This window comes from Mus pahari, chromosome 10, assembly GCF_900095145.1.
Source record: "Mus pahari chromosome 10, PAHARI_EIJ_v1.1, whole genome shotgun sequence".
Lineage (NCBI taxonomy): Eukaryota > Metazoa > Chordata > Mammalia > Rodentia > Muridae > Mus > Mus pahari.
In genome coordinates, this window is record NC_034599.1 from 81,314,016 (window position 1) to 81,335,186 (window position 21,171).

The 21,171-nt window shown below is 45.3% G+C and overlaps 1 protein-coding gene across 1 annotated transcript; it reads left to right on the plus strand.

Annotated features, from left to right (window-relative positions):
- The first annotated feature begins 1,813 nt into the window (after positions 1–1,813).
- Positions 1,814–15,311, plus strand: Mrap2 (melanocortin 2 receptor accessory protein 2). The gene is made up of 3 exons (XM_021208111.1): positions 1,814–1,946; positions 8,184–8,283; positions 14,921–15,311. The coding sequence occupies exons 1-3, from the start codon at positions 1,814–1,816 to the stop codon at positions 15,309–15,311; spliced, it is 624 nt and encodes a 207-aa protein (XP_021063770.1).
- The last annotated feature ends 5,860 nt before the right edge of the window (positions 15,312–21,171 follow it).

The following is a 21,171-nucleotide window of genomic DNA, read 5'->3' on the forward strand; positions in this document are numbered from 1 at the left end:
ATGCAGGTGGCGCCTCTCTCTCCTGCGACCCCGCCTATGGCCCGACATCACCTAATTGTGGATGGGCCATCCCTCCTCACTTAAGCCTGTCTGAAAACATCTTCATAGATACACCCAGAATTGAGTTTCCATGGTGATTCTAAATCCAGTCAAGTTGATCAGATTAACCACCACATGTGGTAATGGTTTTACATTACTTTAAACTGACACGGGGTGGCTAATTGAACATTTAACTTACGTGAAGGTCAGCGGTCCTTTGGTTTGTGGAGCCTTTTTTCCTATGTAAGCATTGACATCTCTGTGTCTGCCTGTCTACTTTAGGGGAGCGACTTAATTCCTGACCCTGGCAGGTATCTGTGGGCCCCAGCACCTTACTTTTTGGACATTGTGGAATTAGATACTTTGTGAAGGGCTCTCTCACCAGCCTTGCAAACTAGGCACTGGGCAGGTCTTGCCATTTCCTTTGCTAGACAGATTGCATTCCTGAAGCTAGCCACCAAGGTCTAGTTCCCTATTTGGCTACTTCCTTATGCCTGTCTAAAACTCCAAGGTCCAGCTATCAAACACCAAGGTCTAAAAATTCATCATTTGGCCATACTGACTATCACGTTCAATCAGGACTTACCAATTCATCGTAGGACAGCCTCGCCCTTTATCTTTTTATGAACCACTCTTGCAGAGACACCGGCTACTGTCTTTGCCTGATCCAGAGGCAGCCCTCAGCTTGTCCCCTCTGGAGTAATGACTCTCCTTTGTGTGAGGCCTCAACACTGTGGGTCCCAGGTCTAGGGACTGGGAGAGAGGAGTCAATGAAAGGAGAGATAGGAGCCTTGGGGCAGAATGGTGGTAATGATTTTGCTTAACTGTCCCTGTGGCTATACCCTAAAGTTGGCTGTGGATGGATGACTCTGAGATCCTGGCAGGCAGCCCAAGGTAAGTTCCAGAGAGTTATTTTAAAGACAGACATGCACTGGTAGAGATCGCTCAGGGAGTGTCTAGATTTCGATTGGTGTTTTATCCAAAATTTCTCCTAAATGATTTCTGTTTATCATTTGTTTTGTAGGGTTCTGGTCTATATAACTCCTGTGGCTCTGCCCTAGCAGGGAGTCTCACTTACATTAGATGTAATTACACATGGAATTACACATAGGCTGCACGGTCCGTAATTATCCCAGGCACACATTCTAGCATCTCCCGAAGAAGACATTTAAAATAGCCCAATAAACAAAAATAAAAAAAGGTATTTGGGGAATCCTGTGAGCATGGCTTCCTCTGGAAGTAAGCAAAGGTGAGGGGTGGGCCTCTCCTGAGGGTCTTCCCCCACGGGGCAGTTGTCCTTGCTCATGTCCTCATCTTACCCCGTTTCCTGACATCTGGGTTTTTACATCTGCATTGCTACAGTGTGCCCACGACAGACAGGCTGGCAGTTCAGTTCTGACGCTGATGTTACGCATTCCATACAGGACTAGGTAGCGAGGTGGATGTACAATCTCAGAGGTTCCGACGTAGTCTCTTCTTCCTCTTTCCCTGTCCATCTCCCAGGAGTTCACATTGATTGCACACCAAGCATTCAGCACAGTTCACAGCACACACAAAGACAGAGTGTCTGATGTGATACATACTGTAGACTAGTGGAGAATGGAAGAAAATGTAGGCTACATGGTATGAGACGTGGGCAGCTGGTGACCCAGTGGTAAGAGCTCGGGGGGTTTTTTGACCCGAATGCTTGAATGCATCCAAGATCAGTCGGGGTAGCTGCACATCTGTGAATGGACTGACAAGTTCTGTGCTTGCCTTTCTCCATGTGTGCAGGATGGAGATGTCTGCCCAGAGGCTGGCTTCTAACAGGACATCCCCACAGCCACCATCGAACTCTGACTACACCTGGGAATACGAGTACTATGAGATCGGACCGGTTTCCTTCGAAGGACTGAAGGCTCATAAATGTAAGGCTTGCGCTGCCCCTCGGGGTGACTGTCACTTGTTTGTATTAACCTGTGTACCTCTGTGACTGCTTTCCCCAACGTCCTGTCTTCTTACAGAATACTCTTCTATCCCTAAACACAAAGTGCCCCTTTCATGTAGGCTGCTTTCTGTGCCATGGTATGATATGGGAGTATTGGTAATTCTGATTTTCAAAGGTCTTCAAACAACACCTGCTTGGTAGAAGAGTGTGAAGATGTATTTTAGCTTTAGAAAGAGTTTTTTTTTGCTGTTGGTTTTGTTTGTTTTTTAAAAGAAGGCATTAACTATTCCAGGTCCTGCCAGGCAGTGGATCTGCCTATCTAACTCCAGCACTTGGGAGGCAGAGGTAGGCAAATCTCTTGAGTTTGAGGCCAGCCTGGTCTACAGAGCCTGGTTCCAGGACAGCCAGGGCTACACAGAGAAATCCTGTCTCAGAAAAACAAAAAAGCACAAACAACAACAACAACAAAATAACAACAAATCAAAAACAAGCAAACAAAAGAAAAAACCTCCCACAAAACAACAATAAAGATGTGTGTAGAAATAGGGTCTAGAGCCATTCCATGAAGTTTCTTCATTTGTAATAGCCAGTAATACCATTTACAAACCTCCAGGAGTGATGAAGAGAGACCAGGTTTTATTCACAACAGCCACATGACTGCTCACAACCATCTATAACCCCAGATCCAAAGGATACAGTATCTTCTTCTCTCCTTTGTGGGCACTCTACACAGATGGTACACATATATACATGTAGGCTAGACACTAGTACACATATAATAAAAATAAATATTAAAAAGCATTTCAAAAATCCTGCTGAAATTCTAGATTTGTGAAGAGCAGTGTTGAACACTGGATAGCACAGTCATGCTGCCCTCTCTCCTTCTCTCCCCCTCTTCTTCCCTCCCTCCTTCCCTCCCCTGTTGGCTGCAATGATACATTACAGTAGTATTACAGTACCCATTTACTGCAAGAAGGGATCTCTACATGTGTTCCTTAAGCAAAGCCACTAGCTAAATCACATATCCATCACACTTGTAGTAATGATGAAATGCTTTTCTCCTTCCTCTGTTGACATCTGCTCAGTATTTATGGGGATGAAGAGAGAGGGCATGAACCGCTTAGGATATGCTGTCATGAATTATCTGGTGAAGGGTCTTGTGGTCTGAGTATGAAATCACCCTCCTAAACTCACCCAGTTCTTTCATCTGTTGTTTTTAATGGGATAACTTCTAGGAAAGGACACTTGTCTGTTCTGAATTTTGGCAGAGAACAGAAAGACTGGCAGAGAGCCGTGCCACTCTCTGTAATGGGAACCTTTCCATCAGGGCTATGTCGGCCTGCTCCTGCCTCTTTCTCTTGGTTGGTCTGAGGGACTCCAGAGACTTTCTGATGCTATGATTGTCATTGGTGTGTATCCAGAGACAATCAAGGCAGCTCTCTTTTGACCATTTCTTTTCTGTTATAGAGATGATTATTATTGTTTGAGAAAAGAACTTCCTTTAAAAACCCAGGCAGAGCTGTGGCACATTGCATACTTAATTTAATGACTGTAACATTAATGAGAATGCTCTTGTCTCAACACTAACATCGTGAAAATATTAAAACGTCCAGGTGAGTATTCACTGTTCCAGAGTAAGAAATCTGACCAAGGTGATGGCTCTAGGCACAGGAACCTGACAGTGTGTGAGGCTGAGAGGGGACAGAATGTAAATACATAAATAGACACGCTCCGTCCATATACAGGAAAGTAAAAGGCCCCAGCAACATCAACCACGGGAATGTGAACATCTGTACATTCTTTCAGTTTACTATTTATATTTGATATGCATTTGTGTTTTGTCTGCTCATATGTCCATACACCATGTGTGCCTAGTGACCACAGAGACCAGAGGAGGGCATCAAGTCGCGAGTGACCAGAGTTACAGACAAATGTGAGCCATCATACGGGTGCTGGGAAGTGAAACCTGGCTCTCTGCAAGAACAACATGAGCTCTTAACTGCTGAGCCATCTCTCCAGCTCCTGCACCTCCAACTTTAAAAAGGCAGTAACCCTTACCTTTAATATGACACACTGTTTTACTGGGTGGCCTATACAGTTAGTTTGGTAAATAGAATAGCAACAGAACATTTTCAGAAGAAATGTGTATTGCAGGCAAGTCTGACCATTATGGGTAAGTTCCCTTACTTGTACCACATTTGGCAAGGGCCTCCTCAGATGAAGCTCTTCAGCCTATAGAAATCAAGGTTGCTACTTAGAGTGGAAATTATGTATTTATGACTTCAGCATATTTCCTAGGTATCCTATTAAGTACCAGAGAGACAGCAGTGAACTGAAAATTCAAAGGCACCTCCTCTAACAGTTTGAATTTGAGGCTATCCATGGAAGGCCTTGATGGAAGGGAGAGATCTGAGGGAATGATCTAGAGGAACTGGAAGACTGACCCTATGTCTGGGAGACTGACCCTGTGTCTGAGGGAAGAACAGAGCAGGAAGTGTCTCATGGCTGGAACAAGCTGGAACGTGCAAGGAAATGGAGATCATTCTAGAACCAGGGGAGTGAATTCCATACAGAGTGGTTGAAACCAAGTGTAGAGACATCAAAAAGAGAGGGACATGAGGGGCGGGGCCCAGAGATCCGGGGCGGGGCATAGAGAGCAGGCTGAGGCTATTGGCTTTTCTCTGAGAAGTCTGTACAAGGTTTGAAACAGGAATAGCCTCTGCCTTAGGTTTCAGTGGGACCAGTGAGGGATTCTTTGCAATAGCCATTGAGGTACCAAGGTGCAGGCTAAGGTAGACTGGCAAGAAGCACATGCATTTCAGATGTTTATAGATGTGGGGGTCTCTAGATTGTCCATGGCTTGGCATGGGCTTAAGAGAACAGGCAAAGTTACTTTGAAGCTTTGGGACCGGAGTGACTGGTAGAATGGAATTGCCATTACTGAGATGAAGAAGAGTATGGGAAAGACGGGTCTCAGAAATGAGGAGCATCAGAACTCAGTTTTGCACCTGCAGAATTAACTTACTAACTGTACGTCCACATCCAAGAAGGCATGGGGGAGAAGGATGGCAGTTTTAATGCCTTTCAAGGCTAAGAGGCTGGTGAGTGGGTGAGATTTGTGTGTGTGTGTGTGTGTGTGTGTGTGTGTGTGTGTGTGTGTGTGTGTGCCCCAGGACACAGTTAATATCTGTGTGTCTTAGTGTTTGTCAACTGTCAACTTGACACACACTAGAGTCACCTGAGGAGAGGGAACCTTAATTGAGGACTTGCCTCCATCATAGTTGGCCTGTGGGCAAGCCTGCAGGGCATTTTCTTGATTAATGACTGATGTGGGAGGGGCCAACTCACTGTGGTCGATGCCACCCCTGACAGTTGGGCTTGAGGGAGCTTGTAAGTCGTGTTCCTTCTCTGCGTCAGTTTCTACCTCCAGGTTCTGAGTTCTTAGACTCCTCCCTTGACTTCCCCTGATGATGGACTGCAAAGTGTAAGGTAAAATAACCCCGTCCTTCCCCAAGTTGGTTTTGGTCAGTGTTTATCATCGTGGTGAGGGTGGAGAGGATGCTGACAGAGAAACTGCTCCGGGGAAAATGGAGGATTGATATTTTGGACCTGACAATGTTTTGGAGGACTGCAGAGGAGAATTTTGGAACTTTGGGTTGAAAAAGCCATTGAGTGCTCAGCACTCAGCGCTGTCTTGGGAACTCAGAAGGTAGAGCAGAGCACGGTGAACATAATGGAAGTCTGGATTGAGAGGTTTCAGAGGGATGGATGTAAAGACTGATGGATAAGCTGTTTGTGTGATATATTTGAATTAAGACCGTAGAAGCGAAACCTTTGTTGTATAGGGAAAATGGACAAGGTTAGCTGGAGCTAAGAAAAATTAGCTGTGACTGAGACCACCATCACTGAGGTAAAATCTGGGAAGATTTCCTCATGGTCAGCTCACAGATGCTGCGGTCCACAGGTCCCAAGGCTGAGTTCTGAGTTCACAGCTGAACTTGATAATGCGTGTATATCCTCACAAGGTAGTGGTTTTGAATCCATGTGTTTTGGGTGATTTCTCCACAAAGGCTTTACCCTGCTGAGCTATCCTGAAGATCCTTCCTCCACACATCCCTTACTTCTATGGCTTATTTCCATTACATTAGAAGACAAGGTCTAAAGAAGTTCCAGTTTCTTTAGCACTGGAGTTAAGATATTAGGAATGAGACAGTAATTTTTTTTTATCCAGAGTGTTAAATATACGATCTCAAATGTCTGTCTGTGTGTGTCTAGTCAGTACTATACGTAATAGACAAGTATGCATTATTCAGAGTAGATTGTCAATTTTACTTTAGAAAATGTGCTGCATATATACATATTGATAAGTTATTTCTTCACCAGTGAAATGAGCCAATTTAAGTCAGATTAGAGTATATTTAAAGGTGGTTTTATTGGGAGATCACTCTTGGGTGAGTCCATTAGTCCCAAGGAGCAAGGCCAGGAAAGTTGCCATGGGGAGGAAGACGGGGGGGGGGGGGGGGGGAGGGAAGAGAAAGAAAAGAAGGGTGAGGGAGTGGATGGAGGGGCGAGGGAAAAGAGAGGTGGGGGAGGAGATTGTGCTCAAGATGTTTGGATTATATAGGAATATAGGAAAGAACCTCTGGGGGAGGAGAGTCCCAGCCCCTGGGCTGGAGTGTTCAATGCAGAGGGGGGAGCATGGGGATGATGCCAGGTAGGGACTGAGGGGGACCCTGGAGGCCAGGCACACTTCAGTATGTTAAATATGCACCTCAGCTGTTCCTCCGGGCTTCCTAAGAAAACTGGGATGCTGGTCCGTTCCTGGGAGAGCTCATTTAACTGTCATTCAGGATTTAACCAGCATCCCAATTACAATTATTCTTTGCATTTAAGCACATTCACTGTATAACCTTTGATCATTTTTTTTAAAAAAAAAAAAACCTTCTATTAATACTCACTGTTTTCTTGAGTGGGTAAACCTTTTAAAAGTCTAGGTAAGAATATCAGGTTGAAATGCAGACTGACTCAGTGCTGTGGCCCCTCAACAATGTGTGACCCTAGTGTGTGTGTACCAGGCTCTGCAACTGACTCTAATCCTTTTGCCCCAGGCACATACACAGAGGCTGTTCAGCTTTGACTTACGATGGTACATATCCTGATAAACCTACTATAAACTGGAAATATGAAAGTCAAAAATGGTTTGACTTACCTAACCTAGTAAACATCCGACCTAGCTGAGCATCATGGTGTAGTATCGCTTTTCCTTTTGTAACAGAGTGGCCCTCTAGAAGAGGCAGCCTGCTGCTGCTGTTCTTTATCTAGAGACAGCATCACGCCTATGGTATCTTGCAAGCCTGGGAAATAGACTGAAGTTCAAAGTTGAAAGTACAGGTTTTAGGGGGTTCATATTGCTTTCAAACCTCCTGAAATGGAAAACTCTTTAAGTTAGAAAACCACCTACACCCTGATGCTCAAGACAGGATCAAGGAAAGAGCCATTGAGAGGGAAGAAAAAAAAGATGGGCGTGCTCTGACTTAATGGAGGGAGGGGTTTGTGAAGTGTGGACCCCCCGGGCAGACTTTCACCAGCTCCAAAGTGCTGAGAAAGTCTGTCCAAGTGTTGGGGTGAGGAAGCTGTAGCCAGCAGCTAAAGCAGCACATGAGGACCTGATGTTCCCAGACAAAATAGGATTTAAAGTAGGAGTGACTTGGGAGACAAGGATGGCCACTGGTAATGATCAAAGCCAGCCCTGCGGGATACTTTCTCAGCCTCTGACACCAAGTAAAGTGCCCGGGGTGGCACATTTCATCTGCCAGCCTCCGTATCAGAGTTGGCATAAAGCAGATTGTGGGAAGGGGGGCGCTGGGAGGTGGCAGGGAGCAGACGGCATTCACTCATTAGTGGTGGTCAAGAGGCCATCTATATGTACTTTCCAAAAGGTGACCTAGACCTAAATTGTGTCAACATGAACATGAATGAAATGGAGTAACGTCAATTCACTTTAAATACCTCTGATTAAAAAAAAAAAAAAAAATCCAAGGCAGCGAAGTAGAAAATTGAAGCGAGGGATATCGTCCATCACACCCTCATCTCGATGTTTCTGACTTGGTGTAATAAGTCGGTGAGCTCTAGCATATCTAGAAAGCTCAGAATACTCAAATGTGTAAGTTAACTCAAACCCCATGAAACACTAATGTCACCTTACCTTGTGTTGCAGATTCCATTGTGATTGGATTCTGGGTTGGACTTGCGGTCTTTGTGATTTTCATGTTTTTTGTGCTGACTTTGCTGACGAAGACAGGTGCCCCACACCAAGAGTAAGTCTGGGCTGCTCTGTGCTTCAGGGAGAATTAGAACCCTGAACCAGTTCTGGGTGGACTGATCCAGGGGCTGCGGAGGTGGGCGGGGCTCCAGTGCTGGGGCTGGGCAGACCCAGGGGAAGGGAAGGTGGGCGGGGCTCCAGTGCTGGGGCTGGGCAGACCCAGGGGAAGGGAAGGTGGGCGGGGCTCCAGTGCTGGGGTGCAGGTGCTGTGTAGGAGAGATCCTGCTTTTTGCCCTCATGAAATCACGCTTTTTGGCCCTTTCCTGCCATCTTTATGCTAACCCTAGATCTGATTTTTGTATTGAAGTTAAGATGTAACAACTTTTTTCTGAAAAATGTTTCTATGGGAGAAATTGCATGCAATTCAGAGTATTGAGCCTGGCAGCAATACTCTGCCTGTGCCTCACTACTCGGTTTCTCCTGACTGTTGCTGGCTCTTATTTTCATACTTCAGCTATAACAAAGATCCCCAGGAAAAGGGAACTGTTTACCCCATCATGCAGTTTGCTTGAGATGTCTGTAACTAGAGAAATACTTTAAATACAAACAAACAAAAAAGACGAGGGGCACGTTTCATAGTATTGTTCTAGGAAATCCAAACGTGTGGTGTAGTTTTTAATAGTAAGAAAAGATAAGGTTAAGCAAATAAACAAACACGTTGGAGCGATGGCTCAGTGGTTAAGCACACTGACTGCTCTTCCAGAGGACCCTGCTTTGATTCCCAGCACCTGCATGGCTGCTCTCAACCATCTGTAACTCTAGTTCCAGAGGATCTGATGCTTTCCTCTGGCCTCATTGGGTAGCTAGCATGTTAGATACATACAAGTTGGCAAAACATTGTATATATACCTAGCTAGGCCACAATATCTAGCTATTTGGCTAAATGCTACTCTAGGCATTTCTGTACATGTATTTTTTTTTTAGATGAAGTTAATACATCTACACACTTCAAGGTAGGTGGGCTTCATTCACAGAGCTGAGTGCCTTTCTAGAATGACACTGACAGTCCAGACAGCTACAGCCTTTGAAGGTTATAGAGAATGAATGAGCCAGTTTTGGAATGAAATTTCTCTACACATACACAGGGTGTGGGGTACTGGGAAAAAACAGGGGAGGGGCAGAGGAGGGGGAGAGGGGACATGTTTGCATTTTGTTGTTTTTTTTTGGAGATCCCTGTCTAGTCTCCTTCCTTAAGGAGTCACTCTGAACAATACTCAGTCACAGAGCGTGGCTTCCTGGGACCCTGCATGCTTCTGACAGAGTGAAGGGGGAGTGTCCTTCACTGTCAGGAAGGTAGTGGATCAAGTCTCAGAGACATTGCTTCAAGGCTGCTTCACAGAGTCTGGGACCATGTTAAGATCTGGCTGGGAAGGCTCATGGAGATAAGCGGGGTGATAGGACATAGCAGTCACTGGGCTTGTTGGTAGAGCTCCACAGAGGCCGCGAGTCATACTCAAGTGATATGACTTTCAGGGTCAGTAAGGGACAGAGCTGCTTCCATTAGAGCAGGGGTTCTCAACCTGTGGGTCTCAACCCTTTTGGGGGTCTAAGTACCCCTTCCCAGGGGTAGTATATCAGATATCCTGCATATCAGATATTTACAATTCATAACAGTGCCACCACTACAGTTATGAAGTAGCAATGAGATAATTTTATGGTTGGGGTCACCACGACATGAGGAGTTGTATTAAAGGGTCCCAGCATTAGGAAGGTTGAGAACCACTGCTGTAGAGCATTGCAGCCCCCACCCTCAGCCCTCTTGGTTCTGCTGACAGCAGGCATGGGGATCCCCTATTTCTGTTCTTTAGATGGGGAGAAGAACCCACCCTTTCATTCTGTCACTCATTCGTCAGAACTAGCTCTGCCCACCTGATCTCAGGGCAGGGAATGGTGGTTGGTCAGCTTCCTGTCTAGAAGAGAATAGGTGTCTATGGGCTCAAGAAAGCAAGGGTTTGGAGGCAGAGATCCAGGTCTGAAGCTGGGATCTTCTTTCTTAAAAGCTTTTAGGCTGGAGAAGCAGCTTTCATTGTGATTATTTTTCCTGTGGAGTATTTGTGTGTGTGTGTGTGTGTGTGTGTGTGTGTGTGTGGCGGGAAAGCTCTTAACCGGGTGCCGTACAGGCAGTGAAAAGCCATTTTGTCCTTCCAGTCTGCAGGGGAGATTGAGGAGTGTCTTGGTGGAACATTATAGCCCATTAGCACACATCTGTCAGAGAGAGGTCTTAGATTCATTTTCATTTTCATGTTAGATATTTTGAATTTCTTAAAAAAAAAAAAAAAACCCAAGCCTCGGAGATCCACGATGACAAACGGCTTTTTTTTTTTTTTTTTTCCCAACCATTACTAAATGTCCTATATTCTGGTAAGGGTAGTTTATTTAAGGGTGAATACAGGCTTGCTTATGACCTTATAAAACTGGAAATGACATTTTGCCTCGAATTGTAATTTAGCAGGATGTGGCATTCACTACAGACAGGGGTGTGCAGCTAGAGCAGACAGTAGGGGAATGGCAGCCCTTGAAATGATTAGTGCTGACTGCCACCCCAGGACTGGCAGGCAGGGTGTAGATGTGGGCGGTTGCTAAGGAACCCTGAGCTCACTGTCAACAGGTAGAAAAGCTGTCTTGGATCCAACCCATAAACATTTGCTGAATTGCCTTAGTTTTTACCATCAATTAGGAGGTTTGACTAAGTTTGCATAGTTAGGAGGTTTGCATAGTTAGTTCCTGCTTGCCCAGGGCCATGCTGAGAGGAGTTCTAACGTGATGGAGTTTTCCCTGCCCACACAGCCTAACATCTCCCTGTAAACACAAAAGGGCTTTCATAGAAGTGTGTGCTTGGTGGCTCTGTCAGACTGATTTACAGGGTGTATGAACTCTCTGTGAGTGGTAGCTGTTGTTATTTTCTCACAGAATTTCACTCTGGGGATGACTTTTCTCAGCTTGTAAGAGCCCCGTGGAAGTGACTACTAGAAATGGCAGGTGCCCTCATTCTGCTCAACCCCTCCCCCCCTGCAATCACGTGGGTAGACGTGGAGGATAGTCAGTGTGCAGTGGCCCAGACTAAGGGAAACCCTCAGGGACTGATTCAGAGCATAACCAGCACTGTGTTCTGCAGGTAGAGGTGTGTGTGTAGGGGTCTGTCTGCCTGACTTTATTTGGTTTTCTGTCACAAGAAGATGTATCTGGGGATGGCTGTGTGTCTCCTGACAGTCAGGGTTTTGGACAAGCCAGTAGAGAACATCTTGCTGTGTTCAGTGTTTCATACAACACCCACTGAGGCCCATGTCTTCACAAGACCCTTCGAAGGACACACATATTTATCAGTGTGCACATCTGTGTAGAGGAACAAATGGCTACAGGAAAATAGCTCCCACAGAAGGCAGAGAAACATGACCTAGGAAAGAAACCAGAAAAAGATGGCAGGAGCGGAGGGGTCAACAGACACCTTCCTGTTGCTAGATTAGAGAGTCTTTCCATGGAGACATTGACCACACGCTGGTGGACCGACACCTCAAACAGAGGTGCAAATCAGGTTCGCTGTAGTTAGACTGTGGAGTGATTGAGAGGATGGGCGAGGGAGGACATGGGAAAGGAGGAGGATATGAGGCACAGGCAAGAAATCAGGCCCAGGGTGTGAGTAGGATGGGGGTGGACATGGTGAGTACAGTCACTGCACAGGCTAGAGAACTGGATGGGCTCTTCTGGGAGATGCTGTCTATTGTGGTGCTGATATAACCCTGGGAGAATAGAGAGGGTGCACCTGTGGTGAGAAAAAGCCAAGGATCAGAGCAGTCAGGTCTAGCCTGGGCAACAGGTGTTGGACATGACTAGTGAAGTCCAAATTAAAAATAGTGAATATGCATTCTCGAGACAAAATGAGAAAGTAGGTTCAGGTTTCTAGCAGGATGCACAGGCTTGATTCTCAGACTTAGGATGACGTGGGAGGACTTCGAAACACTCAAGCCAGATCTTGGCTGCAGAGCACACAGCAGGTACAAACTGTCAGGAACGGGGAAAGGTGCTAGGATTCTGGGGGATAAGGTTTTCTGGTAAGTAGTCTTTGAGCGCTCTCTCTTCCTGATGGTACCAACCATTAGCCCACCCTTTCAAGGTTCCAGTTCTTGAATCTTGAAGCTTCTGGTTTTAGATATGATTTTTGCGAAGGTGGAATTTACGATGGGAAGGCCTTGTAATGATCTATTTCAGAGGTATAGCTAGAGCCACGGGAGAGTCAGCTGGTTTCAATCATCTTTTTAACTGCTATTTAACTGCTATTATAGATATTGGGAGCTTTAGTTTTCCCTAGGACATTCAAGTTTGAGAGTTAAAGCTCCAGCTGGCCTTCCTCTGTCATGAGAGCACAGAGGCTGTGTAGTGATATCCAGGGCATCACAGGCTCACATTTTATAAACCCTAGCAATAATCCCGGTGTTTCTTTCCTGAAAATTGAAGGTAGGGTTCAGCTGCACGCTCTCCACTGCCTATTAGCATTTTTTTGAGTACTTGTATTCACAGTTATGACTCCGTGAGGGCCAAGCTGCTTTAAGACTCTCTAGCATGCCTCTGTGAATTGAGGCCTATGGGCTGTATGTGGCCCACAATACTGCAAACTTACTAAATTTTTTTTTTTTTGTAACTTGAAGTTTTTAAAATTTTGTGTGTGTGCGCGTGCGCATATGCCATATGAGTACAGGTGCGTGCGCATATGCCATATGTGTACAGGTGCGTGCGCATATGCCATATGTGTACAGGTGCGTGCGCATATGCCATATGTGTACAGGTNTGTACAGGTGCGTGCGCATATGCCATATGTGTACAGGTGCGTGCGCATATGCCATATGTGTACAGGTGCGTGCGCATATGCCATATGTGTACAGGCGCATGCGCATATGCCACATGTGTACAGGTGCCCACAGAGCCAGAAGAAGGTATAGATCCTTGGATCTGGAAGCCCTAAGCACTCATGTTCTCTGGAAGAACAGTCAGTGCTTGCTTTCGGCTGCTGTATGATCTTTCTCACCTGTAACCCAAGGTTCTTGCACACAAACTTTGTAGACTGCAGTGCTGTGTGGTAATGTTGGACACAACAGCAAGGTCTTCATTACCTGCCTTGAGGGCCATTCTCACTAGTACTTAGCAGGAAGATAACCCAGCATGATCATGGTATCTGAGCCTATGCAACCCCCCCCCCCTCCGGCTGGCCAGATGTGGAAGGTGCAGAGTACCAAATGGTCTGTGCTTGCCAAGCACCCTGGGGAGGAAGCCCTGTGGCAGACGACTGAGCAGCTCAGAAGAGAGAGCAGAGACAAGGTGGTTTCCTGTAGCTAAATACAGGCAGAGGAGAGACCTGCATGGAACTGATTTGATTTGTTAGACTTCCCATATCACTGTCTTTGGAGTCTACACTTCCTGCCAGTCATACCTCTGTTCAGGTGCATCTGCTTCTAGCTTTAGGCCTTAGCTGAACATGTCTTTGAATTTATTTGCAGCCTGTAGGATCCACAGAAAAGGCATCTTGCCAGGGCAAGATTTGCTTTAATTTCTGATCTCTTCATTACTGATGTGTTCATTCATTCACTCGTCCAACAGAAACATGCTGAGTGATTGAGTATATACCTACTGTTGTTCTTGGCCCTGGGAACACAGGCAAGAAGCATACAATTCTGGTCCTGGAGAGCTTACCACCTGAAGAAGGTAGCAGAGAAGTGGAGAAATGGGCATAAGACAGAGAGGAAGACAAAGGAGAAGCTCCCAGTGTCCTGCAGAGCACCTGGCCTGGATCAAAAGTGTTGCAGAAGGTTTCCTGTAGAGATGGGGCCCAGAGGAAAGAAACGACTAGGCAGATACTGACAGGACTGTAGCTCTGTGCTGTACGAGGGGCTTGTGAGGTTGAATATCACTATAGCAATGACCACTGCGGATTCTGTGAAAATGCTGTTTACTCAGTCTATCTCCAGAGATTCTAAAGGTTTGCAAGACAGGACTCTGTTCAGAGGCACCTAATTTGACTTGGATGCAAGGCTGGGAGATGGACTAGTTTAAAGCAATAGCCATGCAAGTTTGAGGACCTGAATTTTGGATTTTGGAAACTCACATAAAAACCAGTATATGGTTATGTGACTGTAATCCCAATATGGGGGAGGTGGAGGCAGGAGGATTCCCTGGTTTTTGCTGAATCAGTGAGCTCCAGGTTCAGTGAAAGATCCTGTTTCCCAAGAGGTATAAAATAAAGCAAAAATGACAAATACTGAAGAAGACACTGAATGTGGACTTCTGGGCTCCACATACACCTGCACACATATTCACACACCCAAACACATGCAGCACATACACATAAGCATAAAACAAAGACTAAAGGCTGATTTCAATTCAGGAGATCTAAGAACCACTGGAGTGCTCACGGGATGCTGGCGGTTCTGCACCCCATCTGCCTTCAGGAAAATCCAGGGGCTTACATCTGGAGGTCTGTGTTCAGAAGTGATGTACCTCACTGCTGGTGCTGGTTTTCATAACCTAAGAGACACCCAGTAGGTGCTTTCTGGGACTCTCCTGGCCTGGCCTCCATGCAGGACAGCAGGAGGCTGTAGGCGTGTAAGCTGGCAGATCTGTGACCTCTCTTTTTTTCTTTACAGTAATGCAGAGTCCTCAGAGAAGAGGTTCCGGATGAACAGCTTTGTGTCAGACTTTGGGAAGCCACTGGAGTCAGACAAGGTGTTTTCTCGTCAGGGCAATGAGGAGTCCAGGTCTCTGTTCCACTGTTACATCAATGAAGTAGAACACTTGGACAGGGTTAAAGTTTGCCACCAAACAACAGCCATCGACAGTGATGTCCACCTCCAGGAAGCCATCATAAGCAGTGGGAGGGCTGAGGAGGAGCTAGCCAGGTACATGAAGTTTGACATCCCCAACTTTGTGAACACAGAGCAGAACTCCTTTGGGGAGGATGATCTTCTGATTTCGGAACCACCTGTTCTTCTAGAAAACAAGCCAGTTTCCCAGACATCACGTACAGACCTGGACTGAGAGACACTTGTGCCTTACTGAGGATGTGCTCTGTCTCTGTATAGCAAGAATCCGCAAGCTACCCACATTGGTGTGTATGTGTGGAGAGAGAGAGAGAGAGAGAGAGAGAGAGAGAGAGAGAGAGAGAGAGAGAGAGNGAGAGAGAGAGAGAGAGAGAGAGAGAGAGAGAGAGAGAGAAGAGGCGGGGGGAGAGGGGAGAGGATGAAGCTTAAAGTTTAAGGCCTAGGCTAGGACTGGGATGTGATTGATAGAGGGGCAGAATTTGGAGATGGAAGGCACCATTTTGGTTTTGGGGGGGATGATATTTTTCTTTTTTGGATTAAAAATGCATTGACAGTATTAAGGTTTCTTTATTGAAACAGTTAGCCACATATGCAATTGAGCCCCCTCCTGGGTGAGGGTTAAGTCACTGCAGTCTGATCTAGCCCTTTCCCACCATTCTCTGCCTGTAACAATTTGCTTTACCTCTCTGGATTGCCATGGTTTTACAGGTATGGTGGCCTGTCCGGAGAAGATGACCTATCCCAGCTCTAGAATTTTGTGGCTTTCAAACTTAGCATCTAAGACATGCTAAGAAACACATAAGCAGTAGATAATAGAACATGGCATCCTGGCTTTCAGGGCAGGTTCTCCAGGGCGTGGTACCCTCCCTCTACTTAGCCCTTCACAGAGTCACACTTCAGTTAGGGAAACCTTTACCAGGAGCCCAGGAGACTCACACGCACTATGAACAGTGTCTCTGCTGAGTTATGCTGCAGCAGTTTATGTGATGAACTCCACCCACCCCGGCTTTAATCTGGCGAGTACCAGCCTAAACAGTTTCACAAGCATCTGTGCTCTCAAAAATTGGTAGGGCAGATTGTCACCTGGCTGATGTGGGTCCCGTCTGGCTGTCCCCGTGTTTGCATCCTGTGCTCACACTTCTGAACTATTTGGCTTCAGAACAAGAAGCTCCTCACCATGGTCTGTGTGGCAGATGTGTGGGTGTCGGCTGCCTGGCTTGGAGCTGAGAGGTTTGTGCTACAGTAGCAGATGTTCAGGATTGTGATGATAATGTGAGCAACGTGATGTTCATTTCATGGAGGAAGCAACCCTTTGCTGGTGTCGCAAAGAACTCAGCCTTGCACATAGAGAGTTGTATGCATGAGCAGCTGCTAATCGCTGGGTGGCATCTACTTTACGAATTTGTTCACCCTTTGTCTTGCTTAAGTTGCATAATAAATGCATTTGATTGCACAGGAATTTTCTCTGCTTTGATTTTCACACAGCCAAGTTTCCATTTCTCTAAAAAGCTACCCTATGCTGTGCCTAAAATATCTCCTTGATTTCTGAGAGTGTGTGTGTGTGCTGACAGTCAGGGATCCTAGAATCAGAGCCACACAGGTGATTCATTTGGGAACAAGTCCACCCAAGGAAATCCCTTTCTCATAATGTCTTCAAAAGGAAGTATGATTCTTTAAGAGATGAACATGAAGTAGTAGAACAAAACATGAACTAGTTACTATAGTATCATTAAAGCCACTTTAACGAGTTCTTAACAGATAGAGACATGCTTCCTTCATGTATATTTTTACACAATGCAACAAGATTGATCTTACTAACCTGCACGAGTGTTAGCGTAATTCTTTCAAGTATATATAAATATGCATTTATATATAAATATAAATCATGAACTACTTCTTAATTATGCATGAAAGATATTCAAGAGATACCATATTGTGAAGTTAAAAGAAGACTTAAACAGGAGTCCTAAACAAATGAATGAAAGAATGAAAGAATGTTCCTGAGTGTATCATAATTTTAAGTACTGAATGTTAAGGACCATGACAAACCGAATACTTTACAACCTCTTACAAGTGAAGAGGCTAGACTCTCTCAGTCCCTTAAATGCTTCTAGCAGACACAAGATTTCTGAGCAAGACCAAGAACTTCTGTTCTGCCAGCCCAGCAGGCTACAGGTGCATCACTGGGATGTTGGTTCTGAGTTAATTTTCCATTGCTGTTAGGGCAGACCATGTCTTTAAACAACATGAACTTTTAATCATCCTAGTACATAAGGCTAAAACCGTCCCAGATAGCTAAAAACAAAGTATTAACGTGACTGTGTTCCATCTAGAAATGTTCTGGTTTGGACCTGCCATGTCCTCCCAGGGTTCATGGGTTGGGGACTTGGTCCCCAACATAGCAATGACCAGAGGTGGGAAGAATCCCAGAAGAATCTAATCCATGATTGGATCATAAGGGCTCTGAGCTCATTATGGATGTGTTAATGGGTTCCTAGTTTAGCAGACTAACAGAAGTGATAGAAACATAGGGGTAGAGAACCTAGTTGTTGGCATGCTTTGGGAAGCTGGGTCTTGTTGCTGGCCCTTTTGTGCCCTGGTCACCATGAGGTGAGCAGTCTCCTTCTCCATATACTCTTGCTGTCATGCTGTACTTCTACAGGCCCAGAAAGGATGCACTAAATGACCATGGATTTGAGGTCTCTGAAACCATGAGCCCAAATACACTTTTCCTTAATTTCTTTCAGAGAAAGCTAACATAGGAGGCTCTGGAAAAAAAAATCTATTTTCTTGCCTTCATCAGTTACTACTGGTGGCTCAATCTGTGGATCATGACCTCATGTCACTGTGAGCTCTTCTTTTGCTTTCTGCCTCTGACAGCCCTGTGTCCTCCTTGCCAAGACTCTTGTGGTTACACTGGATTACCGAGGATAACTTACTGTACTGGATAGCTTTGTGTCAACTTGACACAGCTGGAGTTATCACAGAGAAAGGAGCTTCAGTTGGGGAAGTGCCTCCATGAGATCCAGCTATAAGGCATTTTCTCAATTAGTGATCAAGGTGGGAGGGCTCCTTGTAGGTGGTGCCATTTCTGGGCTGGTAGTCTTGGGTTCTATAAGAGAGCAGGTTGAGCAAGCCAGGGGAAGCAAGCCAGTAAAGAACATCTCTCCATGGCCTCTGCATCAGCTCCTGCTTCCTGACCTGCTTGAGTTCCAGTCCTGACTTCTTTCAGTGATGAACAGCAATGTGGAAGTGTAAGTCGAATAAACCCTTTCCTCCCCAACTTGCTTCTTGGTCATGATGTTTGCCCAGGAATAGAAACCCTGACTAAGACACTTGTGTCAGGTCTCTTCCTGATCTCATCTGCCAAAGTCCCCCTTGTCATGAAAGGTAACACAGAACTAGTTTCCAGAGACGAGATATGGACATATTGAGAGCCAGCAGCCTTCCTTCCCTGTCTTCCTTGGCCCAGCTCATCCTCCATGTAAAATAAAGCTATCTCAAAATGCTAGCGTTGCAATCCATTACAGTATCAACTCCAAGCTGCATATTGTCATTATTTTAGTCATCTAAGCCAGATGTTAGTGAGTCTTGGGGAAAGTCATCTCCATCTACAGACCTGTAAAACTAGAAGACTTTTTTTTTTTTTTTTTTTTTTTTTTTTTTGTCCCTTGGTATTACAAGTTGAAGATACAGGATATAAAATTCCTGTTCATGGGTCACAAGGGACTAAACAATTTCTAAACTCAAGGGTGGCAATTCCACTAGGTTTCAAGGCTGTAGCTTGTGGTGATATGCCCTCCTCCCCGGAGAATTAACCTAGCCTGATGCCAAGCTTCCAAGATCAGACAAGATTGGGCACATTCATGGTAGCACAGCAGTGAACTCTATATTCTAAGCCTAGTACTCTATTTTGGATTGGTCCTTTGTCCTTCAGTGGGTGAATGTGGCATTAGCTGAGTATTTACCAGTCTGTTTCTCCATGAAGAATTACCTTGTCTCTTTTCCACTTTGGCTTATTCAAGACAGCCAATTTTCTATAGAGAGAATAGCTTCTGTACTGTATGGCTGCATGACCTGTCCATTAAAAAGCTTATGGCCTATGGTTTAGACAGGGAAATGAAGGTGGGACATCCGGGAGGAAAATGAATTCTGGCCTAGAGCCAGGCACGGGAAGATCTGCTGGAGAAGAAGTGAGCAGATGGAGGCATGATACCTGAGCACAGGTAACCAGGCATGTGGCAGAATGTCGGTTAAAATAGGTTATCTAGGTTATGATCTAGTCAGAGTAAAGCTTAGCCATTAGGCCAAGGTGTTTGTAAATGTATTTGGAGTCTGAGTTGTATTTCTGGGAGCATGGGGCTGGGAGGAAGAACCGGACCTAACTTCAATTTCCTGCATGTTAGGGACACTTAACATATTTAGCATTGTTTAGCTCACTGTTCAACTTATCTGTCTTTATTGCTGCTACTGAAATTTCAGGAATAATGGGATATTGTCTAGGTATTGTTACTCAGACTCTAACCAGCTTATGATGATGACGTGTGCAGGGCCACCCCCTCTCCTCACTGTACTCTTGGGGGAGGCCGATCCTTAACAGAATTAATAGCATCTGGCTACAAGGGTAGTGGTCCCTGCCTCTGAGTTACTGTATTTCTTCCTCGCCCTGTTTTGGCCCTCCTTTGGGAGCAGCTGCAGGTGTGCCTCTGCTTTTGGAAGCCTGCTGCTGTTTGGAATTTTGATCATCTTTCCCAGTGATGTGCAGCACAGGCATGTGTTGAGGCTGCCTCTTGTGGAGCTTAGACTATTTATACTGACTACCACCACACGGGGTTCCATCAGTGCATGCGAGTCAGGCTTGCTTTGTGATACTCACCTGGGTGATGACTTCTGTGAGCATAAAGCCGGGCTCACGAACGAGCACTTCTCTTGTCTTCCTTTCTACTCTCACTACTTCTGGGGAGATTATGAGAAGCCTATGTATTTGTATCACGTCACTAATCCTTAGAAAGCATCATGATTACTTACAGGCTGCTCTATTACGTGCCAGAAAAGCACCCGCAGAACCTGGCTCTAAATACAATCTCAGTTAATGGCTTGAAAAACCTATAGCATTTAGATTTTAAATCCAGAATGGCATGCTTATGATGGCAACACTTGGGAGGCTGAGATGGGAGGAACGCCAGGAGTTCAAGGCCATCTTGGATCACACAGCAACATGCTGTTTTACAAAACCCAAATCTCAGATAGAGAAAGCTTAGTTAATGTAATTGCATAAAATGCTATGGCAGAGTAGTCACTGCCTTGAAGCCACTTACTTCTGGGGTACTTTTGCAATGAGTTTTCTCTTCAGAGTCGTGAAACTATTAGAGTTAAGAAATTATTAGGAGGCTTGAAGGTCATCCAGGATGACCTAATCGAGTGCCTATCTTCCATGTTCCCGGCTAACAGCAAGGCAAGGACTATAACTGCTTATTATAATTTGCAATACTAAAGGGCAGAGGATAATTACAATGCCACTTAAAACTTAAAATACCGTACAGAAGGACAGTGGAGGCAACAAGGACTTTGCTGAGGCTCCCCCTGGCAGAACATCACTATTTTTACATATTCATATATATTTTTAATTCTTTCTAACATGCCCTGTCAGTATTACCTTTGGTCAGAAGAAGAGAATCTGCATTGTTTCTTAGGCACTGGATGGAGACATGGTGCTATGAACTGATAGGGTGATTATTTGGAATTAATCCAGATGGGCCTGTCAGTTATCAGGATGGAAAAAAATGCCCCACAGGAAGCTGTCTGTTTAAAAAAACTCATAAAGCCCACCTAAATATGTAGGCTGGCACAGTGGTCTCCCGGACCCTTGCTGTATGTTAATAGATAACTGACAATTACATAGTAACATCCCTTAAACGTCTCCAATTTTCTTGATTGATCCATGTTTCAGTCAAACAAACAGGAGCCCTTTCTAACTCTTCAAAATGCAAAGTTAGTTTTCAGACAGGATCTCATCTAGTCCAGTGCTGGGATTTGAACCAGGGAGGGCTTTGTGCATACCAGACAAACTCTGCTGA